The sequence below is a fragment of the Lygodium microphyllum genome, chromosome 17, assembly GCF_053477565.2.
Source record: "Lygodium microphyllum isolate KBCC chromosome 17, Lygodium_microphyllum_v1.1.10, whole genome shotgun sequence".
Classification (NCBI taxonomy): domain Eukaryota; kingdom Viridiplantae; phylum Streptophyta; class Polypodiopsida; order Schizaeales; family Lygodiaceae; genus Lygodium; species Lygodium microphyllum.
In genome coordinates this window covers 30866659-30892920 of record NC_141151.1, presented here as the reverse complement: position 1 = coordinate 30892920, position 26262 = coordinate 30866659, and the positions used below count along the sequence as shown (strand labels likewise).

At 44.1% G+C, this 26262-nt stretch overlaps 1 protein-coding gene across 1 annotated transcript in view; it reads right to left on the bottom strand.

Annotated features, from left to right (window-relative positions):
• Positions 1-26262, bottom strand: part of LOC148021747 (uncharacterized) — a 419898-nt gene that overhangs the window by 235649 nt on the left and 157987 nt on the right. The window contains exons 30-35 of the mRNA XM_087697283.1: positions 10113-10421; positions 9814-9880; positions 2752-2894; positions 2337-2668; positions 1952-2173; positions 1702-1860 (exon numbers count right to left, since the gene is read on the bottom strand). Coding sequence (XP_087553409.1) covers positions 1702-1860; positions 1952-2173; positions 2337-2668; positions 2752-2894; positions 9814-9880; positions 10113-10421 — 1232 coding nt within the window. The remainder of the gene's footprint in view (positions 1-1701; positions 1861-1951; positions 2174-2336; positions 2669-2751; positions 2895-9813; positions 9881-10112; positions 10422-26262) is intronic.

Here is a 26262-nt window from a genome sequence, read left to right as displayed (position 1 = left end):
TAACTGACAATACTCTACCGCCAGTCCAGGGAATAGTAGGGTGACCTGCTGTCTAAAAAACTTGTTGTGGAGTGCGAATTCCTCCACTGTGAGAAGCCACTATACCGAGGAACCATATAGATGACCCCCTTTGTGGAGGCATAAGGTGAGCTATCCACTAGTTCACGGGCTGTATCCGCAGAGGTGAGTTGAACCATGAAGATCCCTTGACCCATGAGAACTACCTCCACGATCTGCGTTGTGTGGAGTGAATCCAATCCTGAAGCTGGGCCTTGGATGGGGAGTGTCCTACGACCTGTTGACCAAAGATTGTTGTTTCTTTCAGTTCTAGCTCTCTGGCATAGATGGCTAAGAGTTGTTGGGTGGAGATCGAGGGGGATCTTGGAGGCGAGGAGAGGTCGTGTGGTAGGTGGGGGCAGTGGCCAGGAGGGGGCAGACTTGCGATTTTCTGGCAGGGGAGGGGGGTGCAGCATGCCGCGGGATGGCAAGCGAAGGATGGGAGCAGCAGGGGGGCCCCTATAGGATGGGGGCTACAGGGCGAGGGAGGCGGGGGCAGCACGGAGGCCTGACGGCAAGGGGGGGGATTGCTGGCATGAGGGGGAGGCCCAGCGCACCATGGGGTGACAGGGCGGGAGGAACGGGCGGGAGACCGGGGGCACGATGGCGGCAGCAGCAGCATGACGGGAGGGAACTCCACTAAGGTCAAAAGATAAGATGGGGGACTTCAGACAGTTACTAAACCCTTATAGATACCTCTATTTATTGAAAAAGATGGTTATTACTTGGAGAGAGAGTTGCACGGTCAGTTCTGGCCAGCTCTGGACTGTGAGGATCATTCAGGCGACATACAAGTTTGAGATTCTATGCAGTGCAGGGAAAGCCTTGGCAATATAGTGGCATGGAAGGTCCCAAAGTCCAACTGCAGACAAGCAATGGAGCAGCAGAGGTTTCCTTTGGCAGAAAACACGTAGGACATTGATTTGATATTCTCAGTGGAAAGTACTAAGAGAAAATCCAGGAAATATTAATGAATGCAAGACATGAAGCCTCTCTAGAGTGGTTTTGTAAGCCACCAGTGCGAATCTTTCCTGCCCCCATCATCTGCTTCAGGATGCTACTGTTCAGCATGGCAAGCCAGTCACTTGTGTGTGCCTGTGTTTGGGGAAACTTGGTTGCACTCTAGGATGTTTGGTACCTGGGTTGGGGGGCAAACTTTTATAAATATATCATATGGCATAATCCATGACAATTCATTTAGACAGGTCAGACAGCTCTTCACAATTTTAATCATACCATCGTCATGCTATTGTTATTATTGCACATAGCTACAATGCCATTAAATATATTATATGGCATCATCCATGACAATTCGTTTAGACAGGTCAGACAGCTCTTGGCAATTTTAATCATACCATCATCATGGTACTGTTATTATTGCACATAGCTACAAAACCATTAATATTGTTAATAATAATCAGTTACTTGTGTATGTCCTGTTGTGGACATAAGGAAAACCCTGCGAAACAAGTACAATATTCAATGCCACAAGGGACTCAAGCACATTCCTGTAGAAAGGATAGAAGTTGGTTTCAAGACTATTATCATGACTTATGTACCCAATATTTGTGGTAAACCAATGCATCAATCAATTTGAATAGAACTCTTCACAAAAAACATTTCCCATTTAGCTATCAACAGTACCTAGATAAGGTTGCATCCGAGAATGGTGTCACACAAACAACATTGTAGTGGCGTAGATAGCGGTTCGTGACAGGATTTTTGCCACCTCCAGGTGGAGCCATTGCTGCAAGGAACTGTATGTCCTCAATTTGACGGAAAAAGAGATCATTTCTGTCATACCTGCAATATGCAAAGCCTTAAATAAAAGAGGAGAGAGAGCTTCATCCTTATGACAAGTTAAAAAACGAGAGCTAAACACAGGATTTCTTACCATCCCTTATGATCCATCCATTGTCTCAAAAGCTCAATGGGTGGTTGCGCACCATATTTTTCAAGTGCTGGCATGCTCAGATCATCAACAAAAATTACACATCTCTTTCCTTTTTGTGGTCCAAACACTCCTTGCTTCCTCTTCACTAGTTTTCCATCAATAATATCTTGAGTTTGGCTTGCGCTCGTCTGGGCAGAAAAATTGAAAAATACAGACTGGTACCTACATTTTAGTCTCTCTTAAATTAGAATGAAAGATGCAATCAAGCAATTAAAAAGATTTCTATGTACAATGGCCAGTCATTTACACAGCATTTAGTTTCTCAAAAGAATCACACTGTACAATCAAAGCAGAACATTCACTCAGAAACAAGATTTTATCTTACTTGGAGGAATCCAATTTGAAAAGATATTGCTTAATACACACACTTTTTCCTGTTCCTGTTGGTCCTGTAAACAATAGAGGTTGCTGATGTGCAAATAGCACATCCATGATAAAAGTATATCTAGTACTTTCAGCAGTAGGAACAAGGATTTTATAGAACTCCACATCACTAGGTGGTGGCGTATCATCAATCAAATCAGTCCACAAACCCCATTTCCCCCGATCTTTACGAAACACAAAATCATATACCAACTTTCCCTCGGGGAATGGCATGGCCACTTTACGAGCAGGAGCAGTGATGTACTGTTTGTATTCTTCTGGTGGTTGATTTGCCTGGTGGATAAGAGAGATAGTAATTCGAACATTCAATGTAGTTACGATAGTATGAGAACACATTTTAAAAAACTGAAACTTACAATGAGCTTTCGAAGAAGAACATCGAATTTGGACCTGTCAAAATTATCAATACAAGCTCCCAATGACCATACCAAGGCAAAGAGAAAGATACAATCAATCCAAGAGGCCTTAACATTTGGGTCCATACGTTCAGATTGAGATTCTGGGTGCACAGAACAGAAAGTGCATTTATTAGGAATAACTGAAGAACGTAACCTTGAAGAATGAAGCATGCACAAGTTAATGCATATTATCTTAAAACATGTTTCTACAACGGAACTTGTAAATATAGAGGAACCACCTTCATCTTTTGCATGCTATGCCCCTGCACACATGTTTCCTGGTTTACGCCCATTCTGCTACTTGTTCTCAGCCAACCATCTCCTCCCTTCCCCCATCTTCCCTTACCTGCCTACCAATCCTGATCTGCCTCTTACAGCAGCCTGCTTCCTGTGATTCCTACCCCTGTTCCTCTCCAATCTTTGCAAATCCAAGCTTACCTCTATTTCCTATTCTTTTAAGGAATTCATGAGAACTCCATGGAGTCTGCTTTGCAGCCCAGAATTGGTACCGAATGCACACCTCGCTGAGTAGAAGAGGGTCCTCTCTACCACCCATCCAATAGCGCCACCAATCTCAGGAAGGAATGGTGAATGAACTTATGCAAAAAATTTCAAGTTTATTTAGCCAGAACTTCTTATATTCTGTCTACTTTGTACTTCTGTAATTATGTTCAAATCTATCTACAGATTTCTAATCTTTAAGGAATGGCTGGAAGATCACTGTCATGTACCATTGGAATGTGCTAGAAGTTCAGACGGTTCCAGGGATTCTCAGGCCAAGGTGGCATGGGCGACCATCATCCCACATCGGTCTTAGGGAGGGCTTGGGATCATAGACCCAAAGTTTCAAAGCCTGGCCCTTTCGGGCAAGCTAGTAGTCTGCGAGCTCAAGCCAAGAGGGCAGACCTGGAAGGTCCTACTACAGGAGGGTCTCCAAGAGTGCAGACCGAGGCTTGGTGGTGATTGGAGGCCATCCTTGAGATGGATCTTCACAGTGGCCCAGATCACGCCCCCTAGATCCCCCTTCCTCCATAGCCTACTTCGTGTGCAGCAGGGCCTCCGTAAGGCCCTAATTTAGAGACCCCTAGGATGCTAGGAGGAGATAGACTACCAACCGGTGGTCTGGAACCCCCAGGTCAGAGATAGGGACAAGATACAAATTGGCAAGCGCCCCCACATCCAGTGGGCTGGCTGGGAGGCTGGCCCCGCTCGCACAATCAGGACGTGGCAGGACATGTACAGGAGGGTGGACTAAGAGGTGCTACAGCACACATCAGGGTTTTAGAGAGAGGAGCAGAGCTGATGAAAAGGGAGATTGACACAACAATACCTCAGGAGTGGCTTGACCCCCCGATTAGAGAGCCGATAGCGCCTAGCGAAGTATAGGCTGCTTGATTTTCACTGGCAGGTATCCCCCTACAGGTGTCAAGCAGAGTAGGTGGCGCCCCCTACTGGATTTCGTTCAACATGTTGGAGGGGAGGCATTTGATCCTTGACACAAGGGAGCAGGATGAGGAGATCATTGTCCTTCCTTGGAGGAGGATTCATGTAGTTGGCCTTCAGGGAAAGACTTGGCATCTGGACCCTTATGTGTTCTCAAAGGAGTTCCGGGAGTGGCACCTCTGGATATGGGAGAGCAAGCCACTTGATGAGCTAGAGTGGGACCTTGGGGAGTGGCTATGGCCGGCCACTACGATAGCCAAGAAGCCATTGAGGTTCTTGGAGTACGCAGCCAGGGTTGGCGGACATGTAATAATGCAGGAGGACATGGACTAGGCACCTTCACGAAGTAAATATTGGGCAGAGCATAGTATCACAGATGCCTTTCGTCAGACTTTCTAGTGCCGCCTATGAGACACATGGAGGCCGAGGAGGGTATCGTATTTCCTATGGCCTTTGGCACATGGAGGACTGGCAGTGGGGAGTTGGCTAGCCTAAATGCAACAGGATGGAGGGTGTAAATGCTGCCCACAGCAACTCTTGCAAACTCCAAAACACTACCTTTGGTCGTGCAAGGTGGCATAGCCTGTGCGGATGCTTCCACCGTCTCGCACCTAGCCTTGGATGTATCTCATGGGGAGCTTTTTACTGGCAAGCAGTCAGCTAGGGTCGTCACCTTTTGTATGAGGCCAGGATGCAGGACATGATCTTCATCATTGAGGCTCAATCTTGCGCAGTGGTCGGCGTGGAAGCTTTACCCAACCGCCAAGTACTGGAGCCCACAGCAGACTGCTCTGAGGTATAGGAGATTGTAGGGAGTCTTACTGGATGGCACATATGGAAGGCACATTGTCAGATGGTTTTTGGCGGGGAGAGCCTTTTAGCATAGGTGACTTTGGCTGAGCTCTAGGCCTCCATCATCCACTCCCTCCGCGGCCGGTGGGACCAGGTTCAAGGCAAGTCTCGAGCTTGTCAAGAGCTCCATTCTCATTTCTTGTGCACTTGGGGGGGCCAAGACTTGTTCTTCATGATGCAAGCAGGCAGCCCCAGATGGCGATACACCCCCCCCCCCCCCCCCCACCCCCCTTCTATGGCTTGTTCAAAATATGGCAAGCACACATGACTGCTTCCATCCAAAAACTATGAGGCAAGCTCTTTGCCTTCAGCATACATCTGGCCATCTCCATGAGTGACCGATTTTTCCTCTCTGCTACCCCATTCTGCTGTGGAGTATAAGCTGTAGTATACTGATGCACTATGCCCTTCTGCTGCAAAAAAGAATTCAGCATAGAGGACATGTATTCCCCCCCTCGGTCCGAACGGAGAGTCTTAATGTGGCATCCAGATTAGTTTTCAACAAGTGCACTGAAAGCCAAAAATGCATCATACACTTCTGACTTCTTCTTCAAACAATAGACCCAGCAAAAACGTGTGAAGTCATCAATGAATGTCACAAAATAATAACAACCACCCAATGACATGGTCTGCATAGGCCCACAAACATCTGAATGCACCAACTCCAATCTGGTTGTTGCTCTGAAAGCAACATCACGAGGAAATGACAAACGATGCATTTTCCCCAAAATGCATCCCTCGCATAAGTGCTCAGGAGGTCTCTCCAAGAGAGGTAAGCCATCCAGCATCTGAGTACGCTGTAAAAGCATCAAGCTGCCAAAGTTTACATGCCCTAAACGAGCATGCCATAACTCCGCCTGTATTATAGCAGGAGTAAGAGTGGATGTCAAGTATGCTGACTGATCTACTGAAAGAGCATCCAACTCATATAAACCATGACACAAAGATCCTGTCAAGACCAATGTTATGCATTCTTTTTCTCGAACCATGCAACGGTCATCATCAAAAGTGACCTGTATACCACAACGTGCCAAAGAAGAAATAGAAAGCAAATTCTTATTTATTCCAGGCACAAACAAAGCATCCTACAGGCGGAGAATAGAGCCATCAATGGCTGTGAGCTGAATCTCCCCAATACCACGAACAGGGTATGATGCATTATTGGCACACTGTACCGATTTCCCAACGGGAGGTGCACTAACTGAAGCAAACAAATCTCTGCGAGATGTGATATGTCTAGAAGCACCACTGTCAAAGAACCAAGTGTCAGCATCCTCTGCAGAGCTAAGTGCTCTATCGGCCCAAGAGATGTCATAACTGCAAGTGTAAAAACAATAGTCCCTGTCCACAACAAAGGACGCGGACTCACTAGCAGTGCAAGGAGTAGTAGAAACAGGCATTCCTGACTCCTTCTTCTTCTCTTTGGCAATGCGCTTTCTGCACTCAGTGATATAGTGGCCGGGCTTCTTACAATAATGACATTTTCCTTTCTTTGCTTGCATCCCCCCTTGTGACTGATTCTGCGATGTGTTGGAAGTGCCAGAACTCTGTGGAGCATTTTTCACCTTGCTGTTCTTGCCTTTCTGTCGTGCCACAAAAGCCTGCTCAGAGACTATAGCATCCACACCACTATTTTTCCGTGTTTGCTCCTCCTCTAGAAGCAAGCTAACCAGCTGAATAAAAGTGAGTGGGTGCTCAGCAATCCTCATTGTGAGGTTCAATGCAGTATGAAAAGAGAAGTACGAAGGAGGTAGGGAATTCAAGGTGGTGGATATCAACTGTGCATCCGAAAAATACTCATCTACATTCATGAGCTGCTCCCTCAAGTCCTGAATCTTGTTTAAGTGATCCTGCATAGAATCACCTTCATCCATCTTCAGAGTTTCCAACTCTTTCTTCAAGAAAGAGATTCGTGTCTCATTTTTTTCCTGCAAACATATGCTCCAAAGTCAACCATGCATCTCGTGAAGAAGATGCCGAACGGATATGAGGTATGATGGACCGCTGAACTGCCAAAGCAATCAGCGACAAGGCCTGTGCATCACGGGTATCCCAAGCTTTTTGAGCTGCAGTTCTTGGAGGAAGTGGCTGAGGTGGAGCGGGCTGAGGTCCCCGTTGTCCACGTGCGCCATGGGGAGGAGTAGCGGGAGCTACAACTCCCGGTCGAGTTTCCTCTCCACTGACATAATCCCATAAATTCTTGGCCACTAAGACATTCTTCATCATGAATGACCAAAGCGAATAGTTGTTTCCGTCCAATCTGTCTTCCTTGGATACATACGTAAAGACATCACCTCCTTGATTTGCCACGATGACAAATTTCCAAAGACAAAATGAGCAATGTCAAAGCAGTATGAACTGGAAACCTGCAAATTTCCAGAAATTGCAGCAAATACGTTTCTGCAATTGATGTGCAAGGGCGTACTCTGTCAGAAAACTGTCCCTTACTGCACGCTTCCCAAGGTGCAAACAGTGCAATGCAACACTGTTATGAATAAATCCCCAAAATTTTTGCCAAAATCTCTGTAAAAAACAGTCGTTCTGTGAGTGTATCAGCAGTTTAAATGCATCTGTCCTCTAAATATACAAAAGCCCCAAAATTTCTGACCATTCAGTCCAGAAATTTGCATGAAATTTATTTTTCCAGTAGATCTGTGCCAACCGCGTGTGAACCGCCGCTTCCAGAATTTTATTCTGGGCTGAAATAATAATGATTTTGAAAATTTTACCTGGGCGTGAAGCACGTCGCGAGCTGCCGACATGACGTAGACAGGCAGGCATGTGGGAGCAGGTTGTCTGACGGGCTGACCAGTCGCGATGGGCTGGCGGGCTGCGCGTGGACAGGGCAGGTCGCAAATCTGACGCGTGTAGGTGGGCAGCGACTCTGAGGGCAGTTCGTGGTCACGAGCGCAGAGGAAACTTCGTTTGCAGGAAACGGGCCCTGGCGGACTGGTGGTGCTGCTCGCAAGCAGGCGTTGACTCCGGGGACAGGACGTGGACGTGCTGCTGACGTGAAGATTGCTGACGGGCGACTGCTGTACTGTGCTGAGGCAGCGCTGAGGAACAGCGCCTGACTGCTGACTGACGACGAGCTGTACTCTGCTGACAGGACTGACGACAGGCTGTACCTGTGCTGACGTGACGTCTGACGCTGGAGCAGGACTGGCGTGTGCTGCAGACTGCAGACTTGCACTCTGCAGGCAGAAGCTGAGTTCAGGGCTGTGCTCTGATACCAAATGTGAGAGCAGAGGATAGAGATACAGCCAGATTCAGTAGACAGTGTGAGAGTGAGAGACAAAGTTGAAGCACGACACCCAAGAGAATAGACTGAATGAGTGTGATCTGAAAGTACAAAGTACAACCCTTAAACCTTAGGGTTGTAGGGGGGTGTTCACACCCGACACACACTAAGTGCCTAAATGTGTGTAACATAAGCACATAAGTACATACGATAATAAGACCATAAGTCTGGGGAAAAAAACCTCTCCTACCGAGAGTAAAAAGTGCCCCAGTGTCCTACTGATCACCGACACTCCCATAAGAGCGTAGGCGTAAGTAAGGCGTGAGTAAAATACCCAACATTCCAAGGGAAAGAGAGGGCTGCTAGAGCTTCATTGGCAGCACTTTAAAGGGAGGAAGAAAGACAACCAAGATGTAGGTGGGTGGCAGAGAGGATGTATGCAGCCAAAGCAGAAATAGATTCTATGGAGGCCAGATCAGAGTATAAGTACCATGTGAGGGCCTCTTTCTAGATGCAGGCAAGAGACAGGGTGAACAAAGAATTCTTTTGCACCGAAAGTCCTAGACACTCTAAATAGGGTGTTAGGCAACTTAGAAGAGCAGATGGATCCCTTGCCCAAGGGCCACAGGAGGTTGGTCAGGTGGCCATGGATTATACACGGCTTTGTTGGGCAAGACAACAAGGCCTCCAGGATTGGAGAGGGATAGAGAGATTGTGTGGCAGAGTACCAGGAGAGTGTTCACAAAGAGCATGAGGATGCATTGGATGGCCCTATGCTCAGAGGAGGAGCTTGCCGAGGCCTTGCTAGCACTGCCATCAGGGAAGTGCCCAGAGGATGATGGATTGGACAGGGTTTTTCTTCCTGAGCTATGGGGATGTGATCAGCACAGGACTTTTAGCAGCATTTCAGGAGACAGGCATTTGGAGTTATGCCAGAAAGGACATCAGAGGGTATGCCAGGAAGACCTCCTAGACTTAATGATTGATAGCACTGCTAGCGTATGCAGTGCCAACAGTTTCTGATCCTGCTCTGGCTGCCATGCGGCCAGGTCCATCAGGGCACCAATGGTCAATTTTGACCCCTTAAATGATATCATTCAGAAATTCAGACCAGATCTCGCAGAGACCTTGCAAGGATATTGGGACCACATCCAAACCACTTCAGACCATATGAGAAACACCACTTATTAGCAGGAAATTCCCTTACTGTAAGAAAAATATTAGGCTGTGAAACACTATTTTGGTGCATGAAAAACCTCTTCCTACATCTCTTGCTTCACTGTATCATGCCATTGTATAGAAGGAAGAGATTACTAGTTATGATTGCAATATAATTGGTCTAATTGGAATGTTTGACATTTCACTCTGCTTGCAAAATACCCAATCAGGTTAGACGTTTTATGTTTGTGCCTTCTTTGACATTGAGTATAATCAAATTTAATGTTGTAAGAAATGTTTGCATTTAACAAAGTGAGATGTTATACTTTCTGTGAGTTCAGGATGTAGAAGGCACAATATGAGCCGCAACATGCTTTGAACAAGATTTTGTTCCTGCATAATTTCAAATTAAAAAGGTGCCACAATGAGTAACATTCAGAATGTACGTATTCATTTTCAACAAACTTGCCAGGGAGTCGGTATGTTTTTTGTTCTGAATTAGAAAGTATATACCTACACTTGCAGTGCTTGGATACAAACTGAGCTTAAAGGAAGGTTCTACCTACATCGACACAATAAACTTCCGGTTCTTGAATAAGAACATAGTTTAGAGAAAAGGTTCTACCTGCATTTGCATGATTAATTTGCAGTTCTTTTGAATGAATCGCAAGATGGGTGGAAGTAGCCATTCACAAAGCTTGATGATTTGCTCACAAAATTTGCCACTCAAAGCTTCAGGGAGAAGGTTCCCCCAAGATTCTAGAATTGGTCTCCACCCAATTGCACCAGGTTCAACATATACCATTCCACAACGTGAGACAGTTGCTGGTGAGGCTGCTGCAAGATCTTGCACCTCAAAAATCAGGTTCATGCTTGTGGACATTTGAATGATTTCACCACTCATTAGACAAAGCTTTTTATTGTCATCAAGTACCTGCAGAACAGTATGATCCAGTGCTTGATTCCCAGGCATCATCATAATGTAACTTGCATTCAAACACACATGCAGCGGGTAGGGGAGGGCAAAAATCTGACAAAATCTTTGTTCTTGTACATTCATAGAAATCAAAATCATGACTAAAGTTTTCCGACCTCAACAACCATAAAAAATCTGAAATCCTGCCTAAAGTCACATCGTCCACATTAAAAAACACCATTCATAATCTGCATTCTTTTCAAAAAAATGGCATTTCTACTTAAAACACCTTAATACAAAAGTCTGTGAAGCGTGAAAGTATACTGCTTTGATGATTTCAGGATGATACTTAGCAAACCATTAGTACATAGGATCATGCAAGAAGAGCTAGTTGTTGTCACCATGGTGGTTTCCACAAAGTGCGAACTTTGCATATAGAAGACTCTTTGGTCAATTCCAGATCAATGCATTTGAGGCTCTCTTCCAAGCAGCTGCTTAGATTCACAGACCACAAGAACTGACTCTAGAAAGCTACCCCAAATTGTACACTCCTTAAAACAGCTTGCAGGAGGAAATGCTAGATGCACATTGCCAAGACAGACATCACCATAATAGACATTCAGAGAACATGGATTTCTCCAAAAGAATCACGACAAGATAGCCTTCCAAAAAGAAAATCTCCTGCTTTCAAATAATTGCTTCATCATTAGACCAGGATACAGGGATCTGCATGCAATTGCAAATGTGGTGTGCTGTAAATCAGATGTGCACCTCCTCACACAAGCTCAAAGTTAAGACGTGGATACTATGAGAGGACTAGATATGTGAGAAGTGCAAGGTTGAGGTAGAGAGAGGAGCACTGCCTATGCAAATGCCTGACCTATGACATGTAATGGTGCTAGCTTGCCCTTTCCACGAGGGATTTGGTTCTCTATGCTGAGTTATGGTATAGCTAGACAAGAGATGCTTGGAGCTCTATCTTCAGGAGCTTCAGAAACACCCAAGACCCAAGCAATAGTAATCACTACATAGGTCAACAATAGCGTGGGTACTCACCAAATTCAACGCTCCATCACCACCAGCATAAGATCTACCACTACTAGCACAGGCTCCACCATCAGCAAGCAGTCCACCCAACGAAGGACCAGGTGGTGCACATTAACAAATCCCTAGTACAAGGTGACATCCACCATGATTTTTTCTAAGGATAAGAGCTCTCATCTTCTTCCAATGAGAGCTATTGGGCTAGCAGTGGACCATGCCTACCTGGCCTTCACTGTGGCTTGCAGTTACACCAGAGATGTAATACGTGCACCATCTAGATTTCCAGAATACCACTTCAGTACAAAACATCTAGAATCTATAACAGTACAATTTATTATGGTTTTTCCACCCTTGATCCAGATATATCTATAAAGGAGCTCACAGGGAGCTTAATTGGGGCCTTACACAATGCAGCAACTTATGTCTTCCAACACACAAAAACTAATAAGAATGGCTCCCTTGCCACCCAGCTCCACAAAACAACAGGTATCCTGACAACTGCTGCAACATGTGAAACAAATTAGAGCAGGAAAATGCACTTGGCCACACAACACAAAAGCAAGAAAAGAGGCTCATTCCATGCCTAGTATGCAAGAAGCATAACTACCTAGAAAATCATTAGAAAGAGCTTTACGAGCTCTTTTGGTGACAGGACAGCAAAAGAGCATGGTAGATACTCCAAGAGAAAGGGCCTTCCACCCCTATTACTTCTGTGAGAGACTTGATCCCTATACTTTTATATGCAGACGACATAGTGCTCTTCTCATACTCACCACAAGCCTTACGATAATGTAGATACATCGCAGGCATCTTACATTACCAGAGACATGTCAGTGCATGAGATGTACAGATCAAAGCTCAATTGAGAGTGCAGTTGACAATGAAGAGAGTGTGATAGCACAACACCCAATGCAATAATCTCTAGAGTGTAAGGTGTAAGTACAAAGTACAACCCTTAAACCTTAGGGTTGTAAGAGGGTGTTCACACCTGAAGGGTGTAAAACACGATAAGTGCCCAAATTGTATAATAAAGGCACATAAAACAGAAAGAAATAAATCTAGGGGAAAAAACCTCGTGTATAGAGAGTAAAAAGTGCCCTAGTCTCCTACTGAGGATCACCGACACTCCTTTGTGAGCGTGGGCATGAGTCAAACCCAACAAACCCACCTGGAGTGAAGAGTCATCAAGATACAAGGGTCATCCACCTAAGGAGATCAAATCTAGAGCATTGCGAAATGCTTCAAATTTGTCCCGAGGAAGAGCTTTAGTGAAGATGTCTAGCACATTACCAGTGGTAGGACAATAGACAAGGCTGATATCACGTGCATGTAGTCTCTCTGACAAAGTGATAGTGGATCTCAATGTGTTTCGTGCATGCATGAAATACTAGGTTCCATGCCACTGCAATGGCACTCTAATTGTTAGTGAACAAAGGAGTAGGCTCCGTGACAAATATATCCAAATCAGCTAACAAGCATCTAAGCCATACACATTCAACTATGGTAGTGAAAGCTGCCTTGTATTCAACTTCACACAACGATGTGGCAACAATGGATTGTTTCTTGCTCAGCCAAGAGATGCAAGATGAGCCAAGAAAGAAACAATTACCACTAGTGGAGTGACAAGAATCATAATCACCAGCCCAATCAAAATCATTGTAAGCATGTAGATGCAATGGTCTCTCCTTGGCATAAACCAATCCAAGAGTCCTAGTACCTTGCAAGTAATGGAAAATATGCTTGACAACATGCCAATGTGATATGCGTGGCTGATGCATATATCTACTCAGGGCTAAAACTGCAAACTGTGTGTCTGGCCTTATGTTGCATAAGTAAATAGGACATCCAACTGCTGGAGCATACGTATGGATATCAAACAAGTCACTATCATCATGCAATGATAGCTTTAGTCCAAGTTCCATTGATGTACAAACTAACTCGCAATTGTGCAAGCCAAACCTCTCAAGAAGTTAACCAATCCATCTAGACTATGACAATCCAATGCCTCTAGCATCATGAATAAACTAAATCCCAATCAGCATGTGTCCCTATAAGCAAAAGATCATCAACATATAGACATATGACCAGCAAGGATCCCCCCTCTTTACATACGTAAAGGGTAGACTCTCATGGGTTGTTTATGAACCCTTGGCTAAGTAAAAAGGCATCAATCTTTGCATACCAAGCTCGAGGAGCTTGCTTCAAACCATATACAGCCTTTTTCAACTTGCACATCAAGTATTTGATCCCACAACTGCAAAACCAATGGGTTGTTGTACATACACCTCTTCTTGAAGTTTCCCATGCAAAAATGCAGTCTTTATATTAAGCTGATGCACACTCCATCCATAATGGGCAGCCAAAGCAACCATAGACCTAACTGTAGTCATATGGGATGTAGGAGCAAAAGTCTCCTCACAGTCGATGCCTTTTTTCTATGCGTAGCCCTTGGCCACAAGCCTAGCCTTTTCAACTTATAGACCCATTTTGTACCAATGGCTTTCTTCCCAATAGGCAAGGACACTAAATTCCATGTTTGATTCTTTATGATGGAATCAAACTCAGCTTGCATTGCTGCCATCCAATGCACACTATGTTGTGCATCCTCAAAACATTCAGCCTCTTCATCATCAAGTGTATTTGCTACCATAAAAAACTCCACAGTATCTGCATCATCATGTATACGAGCTTGCCTTCTCGTATGACCAACAATAGGGGCATCCAACTAATTATCTTTCATAGTCTGCAAATGCCATCTAGGCATCTGCCTAGCCTCCTTACTATGTGCAAGCTCTTGCTGAATTTCGAATTCAGCACCTTGCTGAGTATTCAGATCAGCCATGGGTTGATTTTCTGCATTAGCCAATGGAGCAACTGGCTGAACATTAAGTTCACTTGCTAAAGCTCTAGTTGTATCATCGAAGGAAATGGGCAGCAGCCCTTCAAATACATCATGGGCAGCCTTATATGTCTCAAAACCCACAAGGGATAATTCTGCTTTTTCATCAAAAACCACATCCCTATTGACAAATACCTTTTTAGAGACAGGATCATATAATCTATATCCTTTGATCTCACTATTGTATCCCACAAAAATGCATTTAATAGCCTTGTTATCCAACTTCTTGCTAAGTACCTTGAAAATGTGTGCATATGCAAGACACCCAAAATTATAAAAATGTCCAACAGAAGGTTTCCGACTGTTCCAAGCCTCAAAAGGCATCACATTGTTTAATGCCTTGGTGAGGCACCTATTCAAGACATGGCAAGCACACATAATTGCTTCCATCCAAAAACTGTGTGGCGAGCTTTTTGCTTTCAGCATACATCTGGCCATCTCCATCAGTGACCAATTCTTTCTCTCTACAACCTTATTTTGCTCCGGAGTATAAGGAGTAGTATACTGATGAACAATGTCTTTCTACTTCAAAAAAAAATTCAGCATAGAGGACATGTATTCCCCCCCTCAATCCAAACAGAGAGTGTTTACCCTGCAACTAGATTGATTTTCAGCAAGTGCTATAGAAGCCAAAAATGCATCATACACTTTTGACTTTTTCACCAAAGAGTAGATCCAGCAAAAATGAGTGAATTCATCAATGAAAGTGATGAAATAGTAACAACCACCCAATGACTTTGTCTGCATGGGGCCATATGCATCTAAGTGCACCATTTGTAATCTCACAATTTCTCTAAAAAAAACATCACAGAGAAACGAAAAACGATGTATTTTTCCCAAAATACATCCCTTGCTTATATATACAAAAGGTCTCTCCAAGAGAGGTAAACCATCAAGCATTTGTGTACGCTACATAAGCATCAAGTTACCATAGTTAACATGCCCTGTGCGAGCATGCCATAACTCCGCCTATGACATAGCAAGAGTGAGAGGAGACACTAGATAGACCGATTGATGAAGTGAAAAAGCATCCAACTCGTATAGCCCATGACATACAGTGCCAGTCAAAACCAAAGTCATGTGTTTCTGATCTCTGTGTCATCATCAAAGGTGACTAGCAAACCACACCTTGCCAAAGAAGAAATAGATAACAAATTTTTCTTTATGCCTGGCACAAATAACGCATCCGTCAAATGGAGAATAGAGTCATCAATGGCTGTCAACACAATCTCCCCAATGCCTCTAACAAGGTATGATGCATTGTTGGCACGCTGTACAAATTTGCCAACCAGGGTTGCAATAACAGAAAAAAACAAATCTCTGTGAGATGTAATGTGCCTGGAAGCACCACTATTAAAAAACCATGTGCTCGCATCCTCAGTAGAGCTAAATGCTCTATCAACCCAAGAAGAGTCATAATTGCATGTGTAAAAACAATAGTCCATGTCTACAACAAAGGATGCGGACCTAGTAGCAATAGAAGATGCATCAAAAATAGACATCCCTCACTCCTCCTTGGCTATACGCTTTCTACATTCAATGATGTAGTGTCCTTGCTTCTTGCAATAGTTGCACTTGCCCTTTTTGGCTTGCGTACCCCCCCCTGTTTCTTGCTACTCTATGAAGCACCTAATGTCCCGGAGCTTTGCAGAGCATTTTTAGCTTGGTTGCCCTTGCCCTTCTATTGTGCGATAAGAGTCTACTCAAAGGCCATGACATCCGCATGCCTATTCTTTATTGTCTGCTCTTTCTCTAAGAGCAAGCTGACCAACTCAAGGAAAGTAAGTGGCTATGGAGAAATCCTCATGGTGAGGTTCGAGGCCGTATGAAAGGCTAAATAAGAGGGTGGCAATGAATTCAAGGTAGTAGAAATCAACTACACATGTGAGTAATACTTATCTACATCCATAAGCTGCTCACGCAAGTCCTGAATTTTATTTCGATGATCTTGCATAGAATCACCCACATCCATCTTCACAGTCTCAAGCTCTTTCTTCAAGAAAGAGGTATGTGTCTCGTTCTATCCAACAAACATCTACTCTAAGGTCAACCATGCTTCTCGTGAAGAAGCTGCAGACCGAATGCAAGGGATGATAGACCGCCAAACTGCCAATGCAATCAGCAAGACAAAGCCAAAGCCCCAAAATTTTTGACCCAGAATTCATGAAACCTCTGCAATAAATGTATCCTAGACACATGTAGAAACAAAGATACGTTGCTCAGGCACAAGCCCCTTCCAGAAGATTAAATATGAATAAAATTTTTAATTTTTTCTCCTTTTTACTTCCTATATGGTCGATGCAAAGACCTATCAAACCTGGCAGAGAAGCACAAGTGGCTAAGCTAAAGGCACGAGTTGCACTAGCAGCTAGTGGGCGCCAGCTAACCTAAGCTAGTGGTCAGGGACTGGCAAGCGACAGCTCACAGGACCAGAGCCAATCGGCATTGGTGGCAATCGCACAGACAGCTAGCGGGCACTTGTGGTGGCAACACACAACAGGACTGGCGAGCGCCTGTGGTATTAGCGTCGCCTACAAAGAACAAATGCAGGCCAAGGCATTGCCTGCTAGAAGGTCGAGCTAGAGATGACACAATTGAAGACAAAAAATGCTAGGTGGTGGTGCTGGCACTGGCAGTGCAGACCAGCAAACTAGGCTAACTAGAGCTAGTTCAAGTGACTGGAGGCTAGCTGACGTTTTGAGTTGGACTAGCTAGTGGGGCTGAATGCCAAGGAGCTTCGTCAAAGATGGTGGCGACTGGTTGAGCTGAGCTGAAAGCCTAACTCTTATACCAAATGTGAGATGGAAAGATCGAAGCTCAGCTGAGAGTGCAGTTGATAGTGAAGAGAGTGTGATAGCACGACACCCAATGCAATAATCTCTAGAGTGTAAGGTGCAAGTACAAAGTACAACCCTTAAACCTTAGGGTTATAAGAGGGTGTTCACACCCGAAGGGTGTAAAACATGATAAGTGCCCAAACTGTGTAACACAGGCACATAAAATAGAAAGAAATAAATCTAAGGGAAAGAACCTCTCATACGGAGAGTCAAAAGTGCCCCGGTGCTCTACTGAGGATCACCAACAATCCTCCGTGAGTGTAGGCATGAGTTAAAACCATTACGATTAATCTAGGAAAGACCAAAATTATGGTGTCCAACAACATTCAAGCATGGGTGATTATAGTCTCTGTTTATTATTACCGGAGAGCTCATTGAAATTGTTCAGTCTTATATGTATCTAGACATCACTTTTAGAGTACCACATTCCTAAGTCCTCCATGAGAGAAGTTGAGATGCTAGATTGGCTTGTAGAATGGAGAAGTTGAGATGCTACATTAGCAACAATGTAAAAATGTATGGTTCTAGGAGCCATGCATTAAGTTACAGATAATGAGATATTGGTCACACCAACACTTCTATATGGAGTAGAGATCTCAAAGCACGGCCTCTCTTACAGCAAGAGAAAGCCACTGAGTGCAAGATGGTCCAAAGAGGGATCATTACGAGGGATGGCAGCCCATGGAGAGACCAATAGCGATGATGATAGCACACATGACCCATAGCAAGTGCTGAGCCACCAGATTCTCAAAGCAAAGCAAGGTGCAGAGCCCCTATGATGACAAAGCCTGACTTTCAGGTTATGGCACTCCTCCATAGTTATGGGACCTCCACCACTAAAAGTAGAAAGTAAAAAGTATCATGATATATTGCATTCAACTTCATGAAAGTGATAGTCAAGTACAATGCTTTATAGTAGCTAGATGGTACCATTCTCCACCACTGTGCTTATGGGATTCAGTCACTTCTTCCTAGACTGTTTGCATTTCCCTTGCCCACTGCTCCATACAAACAGACATACAAGTGGGTGTGATTGTCAAACTCTCAACACCCCTCCTCAATCATAACCAGAGAAGCACAAAGTGTATAGAGACTTTAGTGAGTCACCACTTGCAAAGTGTGGACACACCACAAACATGGTAATCATCAAGAGCCTATCACAAACAAAGCTAAGTGTGAGTACCAAAAACATGGTGGACATCCAAAGGCTGTAATAGGGGCTTCACAAAGTGTACAGAGGCTGTAGTACTAGGTTACATGAGGAGCTTACAAGCTTATGAAAAGGAGCATTAGAGCAAGGTCATACAAGGCTTCAAAAAATTCTATCAAAAAACTAGGAATAGGAGGACTGGTTAGGCTTGTCCTTCTACTCCTGATGGTCTTCTTCTTCTTCTTCTTCTTCTTCTTCTTTTGCTCCATCGTCTTCTTCTTCTTTCACAACTGCAACATAGGCCTTCTGAGACTTCTTTCTGGCATGATAGAACTTCTTAGTATGTCTGATCCTTTTGCAAAAGTCACAAATTAGCTAGCCCTTTTTGCCTTTGTTCCTGTTACTAACATACAATAGTTGTCCATCTTTTGCAGTTTCTTCTTTTCCTTTAATATTCTTTTCTTCTTCTAACAGGGAGACCTTAATGTCAACCAATTTAGGGTTTGGCATATTGATTAAAGTGGTTGAAACATTATCATAATTTGAAGGCAAATCTTTTAACAAGACACAAATGCATATATCTTCATCCATTTTTAGATTTATTCTTGCAAGCTGCATTGGAAGACTTTCCATGTCGTTCAAATGAGATGCTAGGGATGTATTAAGCTTCATATCCAATCTGAAAATTTCAATTAATAGACCATACTATTCCAAGTGTCATGTCCACTTTGAAAAATTAGGACTTTCACTAGGCACTAAACAATATGTCCAATCTATCCCAAGTGTCATGGGATGTGTCACATGCATCCACATAGTGGATATAGCTGTCATCTAACTCAAGCTTTATGATGGCTTAAGCCTTGTCATCATTCTTTTGCCAGATTGGTGCAAGGTCAACATCCCGGGGCTTCTTCTCTTGTCCATTAGTGATGGCTCATAGGCCCTTCTTCATCACAATAAGCTTTATGCGGATCTGACAAGTATAAAACCCGACTCCTTTGACGCGATATGTCAGAGAGTCTTTGCCCATGCTCGAGTGACTGGAACAATAGCAAATCAGCACCAAAATTCTCAAAAATAAGCTGACTTTGAATGTATCGAGAGACACAAGTAATGGCAGTGGTAAATAGTATCAAGAGATACTAGCTTGATGTTGTTGCTTGAGTCTTCCGATCTTCACAAATTTTCCAAAATCTCCCCTCCTTGCTGATTTGATCAGTGAATATTGTTGGAAGCTTCGGTAAATCAGTGAGTCAGAGTAGCATGGACTTCTTTGAGCTGAGAGAGGTGTGAAAAAGTGATTTGTAAGCCTGAAATGAGGAAGCTATGGCTTCCCTATTAGGGTTTGCAAGCAGCTATAGTTTTTTCTTTTGGTGCAGCTTGTAGGAAAAGAATTTCCTAGAGATATTCTATGAGGAGAGAGCTTAGATATGGAGCTTTAAAAGCACTACGGCTACATACTAAATCGTGTCGCGTGTGAGTGGCGGAAGTTGTACGATCGGGATAGGGCACAGAACTAGCAACAAGCTCCAAAATTCACAATCACAGGCAGAGGAAGCAACAATGTCATGCTGCGATGTGACAGAGAGTTGCCGCAGGGAGTCAAGGCAGAGAACTCCAACAGGATGCTCAAAGAGATAAAGCTTGTAGAGAGAGATATAAGAGCTCAAAGTGCTACAGGTTCAATCTAGCTATGGCTTCCAGACAATGAGTGTGAGATTCAAGTGAGAGAATAAAGATATGCATTCAAACTAAGCTGACCTAAGGTTGAGCAAAGTTGAGAGGAGTGAGAGGAGAACTAAGCCATGCTCGACTGAGCTATGATACCATGTCAGAAACACGGATCTAGAGCATGGCAACTATGGAGGTTGGAAGATGAATACAAGACTCATGATGACATAGACTTAGAGACTGACTGTTACACAAGTGAATTAACTTCCAAGATAGAAGCTTGGACTGATAAACACAACCTTGTGTAAGACATTGACAATGACAATGACACCAACTAAAAGTAAAAATTATCATGATATATTGCATTCAACTTCAGGAAAGTGATAGTCAAGTACAATGCTTTATAGTAGCTAGATAGTAGCATTCTCCACCACTGTGCTTATGGGATTCAGTCACTTCTTCCTAGACTGCTAGCATTTTCCTTGCCCACTGCTCCATACAAAGAGGCATATACAAGCGGGTGTGATTGCCAAACTCTCAACACATAGAGCAGCAAATAGCACCGTTAAAGGCCAAACAAACATCCTTAAGCAACATCTTTTCTAAGGCGAGCACTAGTACCAACACCCACCCATTTCCTCACAAAAGACTTCTCCTCTAGGCTGAGGCAAACCATTGTCACAAGTAGCCACCTTGGAGTGATACATGGCATTAGGGAGAGCAAGATGCACTAGACCTCTTGGGAGATGGTCCAAGGCCCTTACCAACTGGCACCAACAGATCCACGCCATCACCCACCATAAGAGGTGCCCATGGAGATACTGCGCCCCCAACATGATAGAGCAGATCTTGTCATGGCCCATGAGAGGGATAATGGAGAACAAACCAACCTTGTTACACCATTACTCGAGTCTTTTCTTAGGATTAGAATACTTTTCATCACATTTTACATTTTCATAGACAAAGCTTTCATATTTATAGATCTACAGCATAATCTAGATTTGCATAGCCCTTTTAGATATCATTGCCTCCACAGTCTCACAATATCTTTTAGGTGTGAGTGGGTTTGTTGTGCTCTTTGACGAGATCATACCTCACTTGCACTATTTTTTCAAGTCCCATGGAACACCTTGTCCTTTTGCAGACATTAGTAGATATTTCTTTCTTTCTTTCTCCTTACTTGTTTCTCTCAGTTCCCTCCTCCCTTAACCCTAGCACATGACCCTAACCTTGTTGGATATTTGACTCACGCCTCACTTACGCCTGCACTCATATGGGAGTGTCGGTGATTAGTAGGACACTGGGGCACCTTTTACTCTCGGTAGGAGAGGTTTTTTTCCCCAGACTTATAGTCTTATTGTCGTATGTGCTTATGTGCTTATGTTACACACTTATGGGCACTTAGTGTGTGTCGGGTGTGAACACCCCTTACAACCCTAAGGTTTAAGGGTTGTACTTTGTACTTTCTAGATACACTCTTTCATTCTATTGGATTGGGTGTTGTGCTACACTGTCTCTCTCACTCTCACACTGTCTACTGAACTCCCAGCTGCACCTCGATCCTCCCATCTCACATTTGGTATCAGAGCATTGACTCTGTTCAGCTCAGCTAAGTCTTGTGCTCAAGTCCAATTCTACTCCCTGTCGCCACAGCCTCAAGACCACCACATATGCGCCCTCTCCTGCAGAGTAGCTCGATCTGCGTCCTGTACTACAACAGGTTGACCATTGCCCCCTGTCCTATAGCACTTCGTCCTGCAACTACCTGGCCTTGTCTTGGCAGCACCACTTGCCAGATTGAACGCCCGCCAAACTCGCTGCCTCTGGCCATGCCCGCTCGTCACCTGAGAACCACCGGTCTGTCGTCAGAGAGCCGCCCGCCTATGCCCTGTCGTCAAAGAGCCGCTCGCCTGCTGAGCGCTGGCCACCCGTCTGTCTGAAGAGCTGCCTCTACATCTCGTCGTCTGCTTAAGCCGCCCGACTGCCCCGTCAGCCTACGACCTGTCGTTTCACCGTCAGCCCAGACCACATCAGCCACGCTATCCGCCCGACTACTCCAAAGGCCAGCAACTAGACTATCGTCCGCCCTGACCACATCAGGTATTTTTTTTAAACAAAAAAATATATCACTTTATTCCAGAATAAATTTCTGGGAGAGGAGGTTCATACGCTGCAGGCACCGCAAACAGGATACAAGTGTGGGCTAAATTTGATGCAAATTTCTGGACTTGTTCATCAAAAATTTTGGGGCTTTTATATATTTTGAGGACAGTTGCATATAAACTGCTGTTACAGTCACAGAAAGACTATTTTGAACAAATTTTTGGCAAAAATTTTGGGGATTTTGATATAACAGTGTTGCTGAGCACTGTTTGCACCTTGGGAAGTGTGCATTAAAAGACAGTTTTTGACAGAGTACGCCCTTGCACATTAATTGCAGAAGTGTGCTTGCTGCAATTTTTGGAAATTTGCAGATTTCCAGTCCTTACTGCTTTGACATTGCTCATTTGTCTTTGGAAATTTGTCATCATGGTAAATCAGGGAGGTGATGTATTTATGTATGTATCCAAGGAAGATAGATTGAACGGAAACAATTACTCGCTATGGTCATTCATGATGAACAATGTATTAGTGGCCAAGAATTTATGGGATTATGTCAGTGGAGAGGAAACTCGACCGGGAGTTGTAGCTCCCGTTACTCCTCCTCCTCAAGGAGCACGTGGACAACGGGGACCTCAGCCCGCTCCACCTCAGCCACTTCCTCCAAGAACTGCAGCTCAAAAAGCTTGGGATACACGTGATGCACAGGCCTTGTCACTGATTGCTTTCGCAGTCCAGCGGTCCATCATCCCTCACATTCGTTCAGCATCTTCTTCACGAGATGCATGGCTGACTTTGGAGCATATGTTTGCAGGAAAGAATGAGACTCGAATCTCTTTCTTGAAGAAAGAGTTAGAGACTTTGAAGATGAATGAGGGTGATTCTATGCAGGATCACTTGAATAAGATTCAGGACTTGAGAGAGCAACTCATGAATGTAGATGAGTACTTTTCGGATGCACAGTTGATATCCACCACCTTGAATTCCTTACCTCCTTCATACTTGTCTTTTCATACTGCATTGAACCTCACCATGAGGATTGCCGAGCACCCACTCACTTTTATTCAGCTGGTTAGTTTGCTCCTAGAGGAGGAGCAAACAAGGAAAAATAGTGGTGTGGATGCTATAGTCTCTGAGCAGGCTTTTCTGGCAAGACAGAAAGGCAAAAACAGCAAGGTGAAAAATGCTCCACAGAGTTCTGGCACTTCGGGCACATCGCAGAATCAAACACAAGGGGGGACGCAAGAAAAAAAAAGGAAAATGTCATTATTCTAAGAAGCCAGGCCACTATATCACTGAGTGCAGGAAGCGCATTGCCAAACAGAAGGAGGAGTCCGGAATGTCTGTTTCTACTACTCCTTCCAGTGCTAGTGAGTCCGCGTCCTTTGTTGTGGAGAGGGACTATTGTTTGTACACTTGCAGTTATGACATCTCTTGGGCCGATAGAGCACTTAGCTCTACAGAGGATGCTGACACTTGGTTCTTTGACAGTGGTGCTTCTAGACATACTACATCTCGCAGAGATCTGTTTGCTTCAGTTAGTGCACCTCCCGTTGGGAAATCTGTACAGTGTGCCAATAATGCATCATACCCTGTTCGTGGTATTGGGGAGATTCAGCTCAGCCATTGATGGCTCTATTCTCCACCTGTAGGATGCTTTGTTTGTGCCTGGAATCAAGAAGAATTTGCTTTCTATTTCTTCTTTGGCACGTTGTGGGTTGCGGGTCACATTTGATAATGACCGTTGCATGGTTAGAGATAAAGAACGCATGACTTTGGTCTTGATAGGATCTTTGTGTCATGGTTTATATGAGTTGGATGCTTTTTCAGTAGATCAGACGGCATACTTGACATCCACTCTTACTCCTTCTATGATACAGGTGGAGTTACGGCATGCTCGTTTGGGGCATGTAAACTTTGGCAACTTGATGCTTTTGCAGCGTACTCAGATGCTGGATGGCTTACCTCTCTTGGAGAGACCTCCTGAGCACTTATGCGAGGGATGCATTTTCCCTAAGTGCGAGGGATGCATTTTGGGAAAAATGCATCGTTTCTCATTTCCCCGTGATGTTGCTTTTAGAGCAACAACCAAATTGCAGTTGGTGCATTCAGATGTTTGTGGGCCTATGCAAACAATGTCATTGGGCGGTTGTTATTATTTTGTGACATTCATTAATGACTTTACACGTTTTTGCTGGGTCTACTGTTTGAAAAAGAAGTCAAAAGTGTATGATGCATTTTTGGCTTTCAGTGCACTTGTTGAAAATCAATCTGGATGCAAAATTAAGACTCTCCGTTCGGACCGAGGGGGGGAATACATGTCCTCTATGCTGAATTCTTTTTTGAAGCAGAAAGGCATAGTCCATCAGTACACTACTGTCTATACTCCACAGCAGAATGGGGTAGCAGAGAGGAAGAATTGGTCACTCATGGAGATGGCCAGATATATGCTGAAGGCAAAGAGCTTGCATCATAGTTTTTGGATGGAAGCAGTCATGTGTGCTTGCCATATTTTGAACAGATGCCCTACCAAATCCTTGAAGACCATCACACCTTTTGAGGCTTGGAACAGTCGTAAACCTTCTGTTGGCCACTTCCGTACCTTTGGGTGTCTTGCCTATGCCCATATTCCACAAGTACTTAGGAAAAAGTTGGACAACAAGGCTGTTAAGTGCATTTTCAGGGATATAGCAATGAGAGCAAAGGCTACAGACTCTATGATCCCGTTACAAAGAAGGTTTTTGTTAGCAGGGATGATGTTTTTTATGAAAAATCAGAATTATCCTTGGCTGGTTTGGACACATATCAGGCTGCCCGTGATGTTTTTGAAGGGCTGCTGCCCATTACTTTTGGTGATTCAGCTGGAGCTTCAGAAAATGAACCTAATGTTCAGCCAGCTGCTCCTATGGAAAGTGCAGAAATTCAGCCATTGGCTGATCGGAATATTCAGCATAATGCTGAAACTGAAATTCAGCAAGAGCTTGCACACAGTCAGGAAGCTAGACAGTTACCTAGATGGTATTTGCAGACTATGCAAGATAGTCCTTTGGATGCACCCATGGCTGGTCGTACTAGAAGGCAAACTCGTTTGCATGATTCAGCACATACCATGGAGTTTGTTATGGCAGCAAGTACTTTTGATAATGAAGAGCCTGAATGTTTTGAGGATGCACAACACAGTATGCATTGGATGGCAGCAATGCAAGCTGAATTAGATTCTGTTACTAAGAATCAAACTTGGGATTTGGTGTCCTTGCCATTTGGGAAGAAAGCCATTGGAACGAAATGGGTCTACAAACTGAAAAGGAAAGCACATGGATCCATTGATAAATACAAGGCACGGCTTGTAGCTAAAGGCTACGCACAGAAAAAGGGCATTGACTATGAGAGACATTTGCTCCTACTTCCCGTATGACGACCATCAGGTCTATGATTGCTTTGGCTACACATTATGGTTGGACAGTGCATTAGCTAGATATCAAAACTGCATTTTTACATGGGGAACTTCAGGAGGAAGTTTATGTACAGTAGCCCATTGGTTTTGCAGTTGAAGGCTCAGAACATTTGGTATGCAAGCTCAAAAAGGCACTATATGGTTTGAAACAAGCTCCTAGAGCTTGGTATGCAAAAATAGATGCTTTCTTGCTTGGTCAGGGGTTTCTAAACAGCTTATCTGAGTCTACCCTTTACGTATGTAAAGAAGGGGGATCTATGTTGATTATATGTCTTTATGTTGATGACCTTTTGCTCACTGGATCACATGCTGATCAGATTTCAGCATTCAAACAAAATTTGCAGCAAACTTTTGACATGTCTGACTTGGGAGTTTTGCATTACTATTTGGGTATCCAGTTCATACATGATGCTCGAGGTATTGGGCTATTATAGTCAAGGTATATTGGGCAGCTTCTTGAGAAGTTTGGCTTACAGGATTGCAAGCCAGTTTGTACCCCCATGGAACCTGGACTGAAACTGTCATTACATGATGACAATGATTTGTTTGATATACATACATATGCTCCTGCAGTTGGATATCTTATCTACCTATGCAAAACTAGGCCGGACATACAGTTTGCAGTTTCAGCTTTGAGTAGGTATATGCATCAGCCACGTATATCACATTGGCAAGCTGTCAAGCGTGTTTTTCGTTACTTGCAG